Consider the following 13,400-nt stretch of genomic DNA (forward strand, 5'->3'; position numbering starts at 1 on the left):
GGCACGCACCGCCTCCAGCGGGCTGCAGTATCATTATTTATCAAACACACACGTCTGGGTGCAGGGTAGCTCTGATGGTGGAGCGTGGAGAGAAAGAGAACAGTTAACAGTGTGTTAATAACACGCATGGGTGTACGTCAGTAATATGTTGATTGCATGCTAGAAAAAAACCGAACCCTTTCAACCCTAAGGTTGACTCTACACACGTGGGAAGAAAAGACAGTTCCCTGGTACACTCCTCACAAAGGTTTGTGCCTAGAAGTGCCCGGGACTGTGTGCAGCCTCATTCCTAATTTCTTATAGCCTTCAGAGAGCTGGGATGGCTCAGCAGGAGCCTTTGGCAACCACTTACCTATGTGACATGGTGAGCAAACACTGTGCCTCTGCTGAGAGCTGCTCCATCTCCAGTGACATCATGTCATAGAATCCTAAAACTGGTGGAGTTGGAAGGGATACATGAAGGCCAGAGGGACATCTATAGCACCATCAGGTGCTCAGAGAGAGGGTGTCTCCAAGGACAGGGTATCCCCTCCCTCTCTAGGCAACCTGTGCCAGTGACCCACCACTCTTACTGTAAAAAAGCTCTTGAGTTTCACCTATGCATCTGCTACATGTAGCAGGAAACTTCTGCTTGTTATCTGGGGCTTCCAGCCCTTAAAGCCAGCAAGGTGTCAACACAACTTGGCAACCTTGCAGTGCTCAGACCTTACAATGCCATGGTCATGCTCTGCAGAGTACCATGCAGGGGCGATATGAACTCATCCCAAAATGTTCAGCAACCCTTTCTGTGATAAAAGGGCCACCCATGCAAAAGAATGCTTCTCTTCTTGTTTTGGGTCCGACACCACATCACTCTCCCAAAAGAATACACTGAAACGTGTGTTAAGCCTTAAGACCATGCTCAACACAGACAGCGGCTCTTTGTGTTTGAGGACAGAGGTGAGCAGCCCATAAAGCTTTACAAAATACAACTACAGCAGCAATTCAGAGCCAGAGGACAAATGGAACTCCTTTATCCATTTAAGCCTGAGCTGAAATATGCAATTTCACGCACATCCAAGTCATAAGATCCTCTGGGAGTAGAAAAAATACATTATCAAAAGGTTGAAAATAAAATAAACCAACCGGATCACAATTAAAAATGTCCAAAATTTATTTTTCCTTAGGGCATAAGAGACAATGTAAACAAAATACAACATTAAAAAAAAAAAAAATAATCACAAGTCAATTCTTACAGTCTGCAAACATTTGAAGATAGAGTACCCTTCCCACCTCCCCCCAGAACACTGCAAGCCTGCTCAAATGTTAACAAGCAACCGTTCTGGACCCTGAAGGTCCAGTGAGTTTTGCCAAGTCCCAAGCTGGGAATAAATCTCTCATGTAAGGACACTGCATCTGTTTTATCAAACATTAAAAAAAAAAAAAGTCCAAAAAAATATAAATATTACAGACGAAGATCAGATTTAGCACCACCTTTGGTCCAAGCAATCAGTGAACTGGGAGATGACAGATACAGTCTGTTTAGCAAATCCCTTCTGCCTGAGTCTTTGAAGATGTTAAAGGTTCACATTGCAAGAACCTGTAATAACGCTGAGGGAACAGCCCAGCCCCCAAACTCCATCCCTCGTAACCTCCGCCAGTCCTGAGCATGCGGGAAGGTGAGCTGTCCTGATTGCTCAATATTAGATGCTGATCACCTCTAAGCTCCGATAAGTGCCTAAAGTGGGATGCCAAGATCTACTCACAGGCACAGCAACCTCAAGTTCTTGCTCTGCACCTTCACATGCACAACTGCCTGAGATATATTGCTCATTCTCTGTTGAGTGGCCCATGCAGTTCTCAGTTCTACATGCAAAGACATTATTAAAATCTCACGCCAAAACATTTGCTTTTACAAGAAACACCCAAATTGTAAATTGCTTTACAATGTATTGCAGTACTCTGAGCGAGCACTTGGCCACAGCATGCGGCTGTTGGGTAGCCATGGAAAAGCAAATGCAAAACCATTTCTGGACTGGGCACTAAAATGAAGTCTGCAGTTGTGGATTAGGGGAGAAGGTAATGTTTTGCACAACAGTTGTCCCCCCAGTGACAGATCTAGAGCAATGGCAACACTGTGCTACGATCATCATCACTTTTGACGAGATGCGCTTCTCCTGTCCCAGTCACAGGATCAGGCCCACAGTACCGTATATATCAGCTAGAGACTCACAGGTCCCCAAAGGACCTGTGTTGAACCCTGGGGGATATTTCTACAGGGTTGCTTGGCAAAAAATGAGAACTACAATGTCGTATTAGTCTGTAAAGGAGTTACTCATCTTTTCTACCTACAAATCTGACCTGCATCAAATCTGCCAAGTTCACATGCAGACCTGGAGACTGGTCACAAAGAGGTCTTCTGTTTTGTGCCAGCTCAGACAGGGGCCTTTTGTATGATAACTCATGCCACCAAAGGCAAGAGATTCTGCTGCATGAAAAATGTCTTTTTCTGGCTTTCAGTTTTGATTGGGATGACTAGAAGGTCATTATTTTCTATCATACACCGGATCTGCAGTCCTAGGAAAGCATCTAAAAGAGCCAAATACATTTGGGCCCTATCAGTCAGGAGCTGTTCACTGTACAAAGTCATGTTGGTCACCAGCTCAAGTTCATTAAACAAAAACTGGGCACTCCATAAGGCTGCAGTACTTATGTATCTGTGCTTATAGCTTCCCATTTGCTGTAGGTACATCAATGGTTGATGCTATGAATGTCAGCTCTGAAAGAATCGCTATTTGGTTAAAAAGCTCAAACATATGCACTACGACCAATATTCACTGCCTTCAATAGAGCTGGACCACAGGCCACAAGCAAACATGGTCCAAAGCTGTTACAACAAGAAGGGCTTCCCCCAACTCATTTTCTTTACCTCTTGGCTTAACTCACATCCCAGAACAAACGGAACAGACTCCCGCCTATAAACTCTCTCCATATGAAAACAAAACAGTTCTCATTTATTCCTTTTCCATATACACCACGACAGAAACCACAACAACTTCTGGACGCTTTTCGCAAGCAGAACACACAAAATGGCTCCCATGTTAAAAACAACAACAAAAATAACAAACAAAAAAGCATCACCAACTTGACCACACACACACTAAAACCAACCACACGTTTCTCTGTTTCTGGTCACCAACATGCTCTCCCCAAGTCCCCACCAAGTACATTCCCACCACCTATCTGCTAGAAAATGGAGTGCTACACCAACACAAAAATGACAACAGCATCTAATACTAAGAATATCAACTCAGGAAACCCACTGCAAAACCTCATTTGGACCAGGTCTAGATTGAATTTTTTCATCAAACACATATTTGGGATGGTAAGAACCATAAGGCTTTCCAGACCAGATGTGCTCTCCGAGTAGAGGGGAGCACAACCACTCAGACTGATTCCAACCTTCATTCAGCAACAGATTTCAGCTCCCATTAATTATCTATTGTTTCCAGAAATCATTTGAGCTAATTAACAGTTTTGGAAGCAGCCGCAGATATATGTGCCCAAGAGAGATATCTGCATCTGAGCTTTGACTGAAGCAGCAATCAAGCTGCAGGCAAAACTTCCTGTGAAGACACATGTGAAAATGTGATACCAACTCCCAACTGAGACATCTAATTGGCTTGATTCTCCCCAAACACTGGGAGCAAAGTAACCAATATCACTGCCTGCAATTAAACTTAGAGTACAGCAACAGCAATGATACAGTGTGATGTGAGCCAGACAACAGAAATGCACTTACTCTGTTGACCCCCTAACAGTCAGCTTGTATACCCAGTACAGAAAAGACACTGTAATGCTCCATGCACTCTGCTTCCACAATACTCCAAGTTTGAACCCACCATGAGTAATGAGCAATGAGCAAGCCCCTTCAGCAAGGAGCAAAAAACACTTTATCCTAAAGACTGGAAACAATTATAACATCTCCCCAATCATGAAAGTCTAAGACTGGCAATAAACGTTGGCTATTCACTGAAATATCTCATATTCTTAAAGATTTGTTTTCAATTCCCTTCTTATTTGCTTCAGTTTGCTCATGGATAAAGGCTAAGTTTCAGTGACTGCAGTATTTTCTCCTGTCCTGCTTCTATAGGACAGACAAACCCAACCTAAATGCTCAGGGGATCCAGACCCAAAACACCATTTGATGCCCCACAAGGATGACAGTGGGGTTTTGGTAATGCCATGCATTCTCCCTCCCCTCTGCTTCTTTCCTTCAGCAAACAGGGACTGAGAAAGAAAGGTACAAAGTGCCTGTGGTACAGCAATCACATGGCATGTGTTTGTCTTGCTTTGGGGGATCACTGGCTTCAGGATACAGACTGCCATCGTCACGGAGAGTAAAACTCAACATTTCTCAGTAATGAAAAATCCTAACACAGAGCAGTGATGTATTAAAACCATCTATACAGAGAAAGCACCTGCAGTGTCAGATCAAATAGTTTACGGCCTTATTAGAAACATTTTTTCCCCTCATATTTTATCTTTTCCCACCCCTCCCCTGCCAATACAGTTACCTTCCATTTCTTTCCAAATCGTTAATACAGTTCCCATTAGTTTGATTCAGTAACAAACAGGAGTCTCAACTCAGGACAGCGGTGGTTTACGCTGACAAAAACAGGTCTGTAAAAATGCCAGTGTGAAGCTTTAAACCAAATTTATTTATTAAAGAAAACAAACAAATAAAAAAGTTTAAAAAAAAACCCAAACACAAAACAAAATTGCACTCTTCAACTAGAATCAACGCTACCGCGATGCAAGAACAAATGAACGTTGGTGATGGGACCAGCCCAGCCATGACATTATAAAATGGGAGAAGCTACTTTGTTCTGCCTGTGCCATCAGCTCTGCACTCAGCTTTCACCCCAGGCTGCAGAGCCCCAGCCACAGTGTGAGGACACCCCACACAGCTGGCACCCCAAGAAAGGTATCCAAGGGGAAGTTCTGGGGGACTCTGGGTGCTTTGACTGGCTCTAAGATGAGGAAGAAAAGCAGCAACAGCAACCTACATTGCAACCCCAAGTCTGCGGGGGACTCCAGATGCGGCCCTACATACAGTACTTTATCTGAAGCTACAGACAAACAACAGACGTGGCCACTGAGCAGCACAGAGGGACAGAAAGAGAAACAGAAGCACTGGGAACAGCTAGCAGAGGCCATTGAAGAGTTCAAGCATGCAGACACATTACCTACGCACTGCCACATTGGTGGTGCCTGCTTCTATCAAACAACTAAAAGCAAACAGGAAAAAAAATAAGCATTTGCTCTTGAACCACTGTATTAGTGCTGTCGGCAGCTACTGACCACTGAATTTACATGCAACACTTTGCTACATGGATAAATAGCATCTGAAGTTGCCGGAGGAGCTTCTGGTGTTGGAAAGACACCGGCAAGACAGCAGCAAAGCTCTGGTGGATCTTACAAAGCCACACAACTTGCATGGAGCAGATGGTGCAAGGCAGCCCCAGGCTCAGCACTCCCACACTCCTCTAAGGAGGCTGTGGTGAGCGCTCATGAGGGTTTCTGCCATTGTAACCCAACTGATGCTCCTGGACTTCTAGCTGGTTTGGACAAGAGCAAGTGAAAGAATTGGGTTGGTTCCCCAAAACAAGATTCATCTTTAAGGCATTTGTATCAATGACGTGATTTTGAAAAACCACCTATTTCAATACAGCTGCAGAACTCAGTTCTTATTTGAATGCAAAGGTCTGTAGTAATAGCCAGGCCTTCTCACAAATACAAGAGCAGCAGAACAAGAATTTTGCAGAAGGCTGAGGTACAACTGCCCTCCAGGGACATGAAGTAGAGCTTTAGGAGACGCACTCCCAGAGCCCAAAGAACCCAATGCTCCATCTTTCACATTATTTTTGGATCTCATGCAAACAGTCCAGTTTTTCAAAGAGAGGTTTTGCTGCTACCAGGATGGTCACATTACTTTGCACAGGTGGAAGTTCTCCATCCATTCAAACAGGACTTAATTTTTACTTTATTTATTTATTGAAGAGCAGAGTTTCTGCTCAGCTTTACTTTGGAACTGAAAGATCATCCTTTGCAAGCCAGGAACCAGGATTTCAACAATCAAATCAGTTGTGAAATTCCACAGGTGAGGAATAACCCAGATAAAATGGGGACTTTTTTCCTTATTGTTAACCTAAGGAGAAAAAACGTGAACAAGAACCTGTAGAAAAACATTTCCACAGCTCTTGGAATAAATACAAATAACAGTACAGTATCAAAACTTGGGACAGCACCAGCAGAAATATTTTCTCTTCTTAAGTTACTGATTCTGAAGCAAAAGAGGACAACCACCAGCAGAGACAAACCAGAAGGCAGTATCATGCAAGGATGACATACAGAATACTTAAAGCATAGCTCAGAAGTCCTGTATTAATAAGGACGTTAATGCACAGCCTATACACAAACCTGGCAACATGCTGCATAATCCTTACACTTTTAGTACCAGGTGATGCTCTCTATAACAAGCAGCCATTCCCAGGCCAACAGCCCCAGCTACCCATCCCTACCGACCCAAGGGTCCCATTTTCATCCACCTGCCCCCTCCCCTGCATCTCCCGTTCCCATAAGAGTGCATGAATATAGAATTGCAAACATTTCACACTGCACGTTCCACTCCAAGTCCTGGATGAGGGGCCTGTTTATTCTATGAATATTGCACTTATCCACTCACTGGATTTGATTTTTTTTTTCCTCAAGAATGCAGAATATTTGGGAAAAAAATAGAAAAAAATAGGATACAACACAGGAAAATATGAGTTATTAACAAGCTAGCTATGAAGATCTAAAATTAAATAGTACTAGTTCTATTCTGTTAATACTAGGAATATGAAAATAATGAATGCTTTACCAAATTCCCTTGTTTTTCATATAAGATAAAAGCAGTAACTTTCTTTTAACTGAGGAAAGCAATGAATATATATTACAATAAAATACGATTCATTAAGATCTGAAAGTGATGGAAACAGTCATATAATGCCTTCGTCAAACTTTATAGCATCGCAATGGAAAGAGCCTTCGCAGTGCATCCACAAGGGCCACATCCATGTTTTAGCTGTACCAGTGCATGTGAAAATCCATTTTTAGGAGTCAAACCATGAGCCAATCTCAATCTGCAAAATTACTGAGCATGTGCTGTTTTTGTACAGGGATTTGAGATCCTGGCACTTGCCCATTGCATCTTTTATATCGGAAAGTTTGGCTTGCAAAGGACTGGTACATATGGCTGCACCCACCCGCTGCAAGGCGTCAGAGAGAAAAATTAACAGGAGCTGCCTCCCACGGGGAAGGGCAGCCAGCAAAACTGAATCACTGCCGTTACAAGAAAGTGGGATGAACTGGGAGACAGAGGAAAACAGCAATTAAATCTTTCAGGCATTATATAAACCTCAATAACGAACTCAGAAGTGCTCATTATTATTAAAGTTGCAGTATACAGCAAGACGCAATTTTCACATTCTCAAATTTTATTCTATGGTGTTGGGCTTGGGGTTCTCTGTTGGTTCCAATTCAAGGCTTTTGGGACAGCAGGGGCAGCGGGGACAGCAGCCGCCTCTCCCCCAGATGAGGGCTCCCTTCTGCTGCAATTGGCATCGCTGGGGCCCCATGGAGCTCTTCCTTTTCTGTCTGGTTCAAGAACAGACAGAAAGAGGAAGATTTAAACAGTACTACTGATTTCTGCATTGAGCGCCCACTGAGGTGTATGTTATATTCAAATATTGCTCTTGATCCAGTGTCAGTTCTGACAAATTTAGTACATAAAGCTTAAGGCGACATGAACATTTCAGAGAAGAGCTAAAATGCTTCCAGCACTGCACTGTCCTTTGAGCCCCCCCTTCCAGGTTGCCCTGCAGTCAGCTTCTCTGATGGACTTTAGGGCCTTTCCCTGTTTCACAGCTAACGAGGAAAATGGCTTGCAGTTTTGGGGAACTAGCTGCTTGCCAATGGAAAAAAAAATAGTAATAATTGAAGATTGACCTGCTATCTTCCAGTTGAAAGAATAAAAAAAGTAACAAAAATAAGTCACCTGTGATGGCAGTGAGCAGAGAGGACAAAGAAAAGAAAATAACTGCATTTTTGGGGGCTGCTGGGGTAATGGTATTTGCTTTGCTTTAGAAGTGACCTTTTGAAGTACAAGCATCAAATAAAAGGAAGCCAAAACCACAGCCTTCCCACTGGGTGTGAAGCCTCACTCACCGCTGACAACAAGCAGCTAATTTTGCACCCATCCCTTCTGTCGGTGCAGGTTGAAAAAGAACGGCAGGGGGCAGCCACAACAGCACTGGTTTTGCAGCCTCATCTATAGGCTCTGGCATTCTTCAGCCCCCACAAAGCTGTCAGGATGGGATAAAGGAGTAATTGGGCCAGCGTGTGCATTGGGCTGATGCTTGAGATATAATAATGCAGGCACCACCCATTTGTGTTATTCAGCATCGTGCTATTCAGCATGTGGCAACAAGCATCACAAATAGGCACAAAAAGCAGCTTTTCCTTCTCAGAACATACAAGGACTCCTGCAGCTCAGAGATACTCTGGGCTCAGTTTTGCTGGATGCAAGTGTGACTATTTGTTGCAGCCTGGGCTCTCCTACCTGAACCGTATGCTGCTCTCCTCTCCCTGGGTGGGGGGCTCACATCACTCTGCACCATACTTGAAGAATTCAGTGGCTCAATGCAGAAGATCTGGGAGCTGTGCTTCTACATCCCCCCCAAAGAGACGACTTGGTGGGAATGTCTCTAAACAACTTTAGAATATTTTAAATAATAAGTTAATTCTTAATAAATATGTGCTTCAAGAAAATGATAATTATATACTGCACCTTTAAATAATGCACTTAGTTCTCTGCATTGGCTTCCATTTTGGTTTCTTTTATTGTTAAAGTGCATTAATTCAAAATAATGAACCACTTCCGCATCATTATTGTTAAAATAAATCATAACATTAATACAAGTCACTAAGTCACTACTATTAGTACTGCAATCTAGCAGATAACTCTATGTATTGCTCTATTTAATACTGTCCAGCAGAAGAATATAATACTTCTATTATAATCTCACAACAGCTCCAGCAGCCTTTTATGGCTGCGACCATATTAGTACAACTAAAAATGGGGAGAAGTATGAGACAGGGCCACAATGCCTCAGATAGACATCCAGTAAGATGGAGCCAACTGGATACATACATATATATTATCTAGTAAGATGTAGGGTGTAAAGAGGGCCCTGCACACTGATATGAGCTGTTGTGCAGATACACCTCCTTCTCCTGCCACCACAATTTAAAGGGATCCCACATACCCTCCCCCCCTCCCTGCCTGGACTCTGAGAGCTGCTCAAACCACAGCACTGCTTGTAGCCTGTTGTGGCACTTCAATGTTGTTTCAGCCACCTAAAGGATATCAGACAGGTTAAACTGTAGGCAACTCTCTCAATATTACCATAGCAATCAAAAACCCCACCGCCCCCCTCCCCTCAAAAAAATTAAGAATAAAGACAAGAACAACGTATAAATTGTATAATTTTTTTTTTGGCAGAGAAACATCCCCGGTAACACACAATATTGTTGTGCTATTTTACTCAGACCCTCAATCCCAGCTATTTTTAAGTCTTTGTAACCTTTACCTTCCAAGCCAAATCGCATGAAGCTCTGGTGGAAAAAAAGGGCAGGTATCATCTTGTGTAAACCAGCAGTGAAATAGTATGCCTCTTCCCCCTTAAAACAGACATACAAGACTGCCTATTATTTAAAAGAATTAGATCTTGATTTCGAGTGATTAACAGAACCATTTGAAAAATAGAACAAACAAGCAAGGCTTTCTCAAGTAAAGTAGGGGTTTGGCCAATGATGTTTACAGTACAAGAGTTGGTTACCTCAAGAATAACTTCACATCCCAAAGCCTTCTCCAATGGATGCCTCTTCTACTTCCCACCACACTATCTTCACCAGGTGCCACATTTCAAAGCACGAGTTAAAGAAAAGCAAACAGAAATGGAACTAGAAGAGGCAGCTTCCTGGTTAATGTGTTTTAGACTTAATTGCTTTGATATTAAATCTCTGAGCCTGAAAAGCCCAGGCACACTTTCCAGTACAAATGTACTTCTTGGATTCAAGTGGGAACAGAAACACATATTTGGCTCCTACTTCAGTTTTAAGTCTCTTCTAGTAAACCAAGACAAAAAAAAAAAAAAAAAAAAAAGAAAAAAGAAAAAGAAAAAAAAAGAAAAGAAAAAAAAGAAAAAAAGAAAAAAAAGAAAGTGAACCCAGAATGCACAGAAAAGAAACAAAACATGGAAAAACAATTCCCCAAAAATATACAAATTAAGGATGTGCAGACCGAGTTTGATGGCTTTTTTTCCCCCCTCATTGTAAACACTGATGTTGCAGAAGGTTACAGCTATTTCTAACTAATACCTTTGTGGGCCCTGCTAGCAGACAGTATGCTTAGATTTGGACCAGACTGCAAGAAAAGCAGAAGCAACACAATTGACAGCCACATCTTCAGTGTCTCAAGGGACTTTTGTACATTTTGATATTATGTCTGGTTTTGAGAAACCCAGTTCTGTAAAGAGAGACTCAACCAGGATCTCCTGGCAGAAGTCAGGAGCTGAACTAAATAGGGAGCCTACGAAGTAATAGACGTGCTTAAGAGTAGGGATTTTAGGTTTGTCTTTACAAGCACCAGTAGGCATTGCTGCCTTAGAACACCTGAAATCAACTCAAAGAAGGAGGCAGAAAGAAAGGAAACAAGGAGCCCCTCACCAACACCACCTGATCGCCATGTTGGGTGAGTTAGCAGTAACAACAAAACACAGCTGAAGTCAGAGCCCAAATCTCTCCACGATGAAAAGGCTCCAACTCTGGACCAACCAACTGTTGAGAAGAAGAAACAAACAACAACAACAAAAAGCTTCTCCAAAGGATTAGAGTCCCTCTGTGTTTCAGAAAATTCCATTTGCTTCTCACTACAAGTTGTAGAAATGCATCCAAAACTCTTGTGTATTCCACATATGGACAAGAATGAGGAGAACAGGGAGCCAAGATTGTAAAAGAGTTTGGCACAGAACTCCTCAAGTTGAGATGCGTGTGTATTTCTCTCATGAAAGGCACACATTTGGTTTCCTATCAATACCGGGAAAGATGGGATGGCATACCCTGTTACACATACAAGATTATTAACAACTTCACAAAAAGGCAGTTGACTGCTGCATCTTCCTCATAGTTGCTTACAACATGTTAACCCCACAAACCTCTCCAGAACGTGGCAGATTTGTCCTCAGCATAAGACTCCTTTCGTCCCTTTGTACAAACTGGGGCACATGGGAAAGGTCTTTTTTGTATAGCAGTTGTTTTTTGTTGTTTTTGTTTTTGTTTTTTTTCCACATGTACACAGCAGGAAGAGTATAAATTAGGGAGGTTAAAGATATTGCAATATTAGTTCTTTTTCTCCAAATAATTTGAGGGCACCCAGCCCTTGAATGGCTTCACACCATTCATGATCTGGCAGTACCACCATCCATTTGGGTTCCTTTCAAGGACCTCCATGCAGACACCTTCTTGAAACCCTGCAGTCTCCTCATCCCCTTCATAGTCTGCAATCGAGACATAGATGTCCTTGAGATTGTTGTGGATGAACTGGGATTTTTCAATGGGCTTTGGCCTGACAGTGGACACGGGGATCCCATTCCTCTGGGTTGAGAGGTTGGAGGAGGTCTCTGAACCCTCAGAGCCCGACCTCTCAGGCTGCTTCCCCTTTGCATCACCTGGCTGTGACCGTGCATTACTGAAGGAGGAATTCCGACGTACATTTCTAAGATGGTCTGTGGCTGTTAAAGACTCATTTCTGCGCAATGAGCATGACAAGTTGTTCTCCTTAGGTGGTGGAGACACAAACACAGACTGAGGCCGGACAGCAAGCTGCCTCACACCATTCCTCATTTTTACAGGTCCCGATGTTTTTGAAAACCCACCTGGAGGTTTGCTTGGGATGGGTGGTGTTGCACGTTTGCTCTGGTTGATAGTGTTCAAAGCCTGAACCCTCTTCTCTATCTTCTCTAAGCTATTTGATTTATTTTCATTTTTCCTGTTCCTGGCAAACGAGGCATCGGTCTCCACTGATGTGGTTTCTTGCTGGTTATCAGGGAGAGCCAAGTAATGGGAAGGAGCCCAGCCTTCCATCTCTCCATATTTCAGGTACCACCACCCACTGGCTTGCTTTTCAAGCACTTCCACTTCTACACCTGCTGGGAAGCAAATTTCAGAATCCTGTACCTTCTGGTATGAGTCAGTGGTCACATAGAAACACCTGGAATCATTTTCTTGCTCAGTTTTGGCTGGATGACTAGAGCAGAAAATGCCACGGGAAGGAGCTGTAATGAGGTCAGCTGAGCCCCTCCTAACATTATCATCGTGGTTTTCAGAAGCTGTGTGTGGTGGGCTTTCAGACTCTTCACTTCTTGAACCTTTAAGTCCACCTCTGAGTTGCCCAGTTGGCCTCAGCTGACGCCTTAAAGTGCTGATATCCATCTTCTCTTGACTCTGAGAATCTGCCTTGTTCAGGAATGGTTTGGGCCTAACAATTGGTTTTGCTCTAATGGAAGGACTCTGCCCAGGCTCTTTCTTCATGCCTGTTCTCGGCATGCTACGTAAGCCAACATCTGAAGCTGATCTTGGTTTTGTCTCCTCACTCCTAGAATAGTGACATTTTCCAATATCAGGCTGGATGTCTTTTTCCATGTGGGGCTTCATGAATGATGATTTAGGAGAGATGGAACATGGAGAGTTCCTTCGAATCAAAGAGAGAGAGGAGCTTTTCTGAGAATCAGAGTCTCCACTCGATTCCTTATTGGACAAAGCATCTTCCACATAACGCCTGAATCCCTCATTCTCGTAGATGGTCTCTTCTTCATTAGCAACATCCTCGGAAGACTCTCCAACTTTGAACTTCGCTTTCTGAAGTGATGACACAGGAGAGGGTTTGAGAGGCTGAAATAGTCGTTTTTCAGGAGTGCCCTCTTCACGATGACTTTCATTTACTTCACCCTCTGAATCAAAGCCAAAGGTAGGCACATCATACTCAGGTTCTTCATATTTGAGCTTGTGGGGGGAGTCCTGGGTATCCCCTGAAGAAACCATTCCAGTCGTTCCTTCTTCAGAGTCTTTAGGTTTACTGGGTGGTGCTGGGGGAGGAACTTTTGGGCGGGTTAAAGTACTAGTTCTTCTATTTAAATTTGGCTTCTTCCTCTTGTCTATATAAGATGCTGGAGCCCATCCTTCCTTCTCTCCAATCTGCACATACCACCAGCCACCAGAATTCTTTTCTATAACCTATGAGATGACAAGGAACACAT

At 43.1% G+C, this 13,400-nt stretch overlaps 1 protein-coding gene across 13 annotated transcripts in view; it reads right to left on the reverse strand.

Moving 5' to 3' along the window:
• Nucleotides 1-9,559: 9,559 nt before the first annotated feature.
• The window catches only part of SH3PXD2A (SH3 and PX domains 2A), a 214,801-nt gene continuing 210,960 nt past the window's right edge, over nucleotides 9,560-13,400 (reverse strand). For 12 of the 13 annotated variants that reach the window (XM_015867111.3, XM_015867109.3, XM_085555250.1 and 9 more), the window contains one exon: nucleotides 9,560-13,377. In XM_015867111.3, the coding sequence (XP_015722597.2) occupies nucleotides 11,485-13,377 (1,893 nt within the window). In that variant the 3' untranslated portion in view covers nucleotides 9,560-11,484. The remainder of the gene's footprint in view (nucleotides 13,378-13,400) is intronic. The other variant, XM_085555259.1, reaches the window with a different exon arrangement.

The sequence above is a fragment of the Coturnix japonica genome, chromosome 8 (genome assembly GCF_054131305.1).
Source record: "Coturnix japonica strain WE chromosome 8, WE-NBRP24, whole genome shotgun sequence".
Taxonomy (NCBI): Eukaryota; Metazoa; Chordata; class Aves; order Galliformes; family Phasianidae; genus Coturnix; species Coturnix japonica.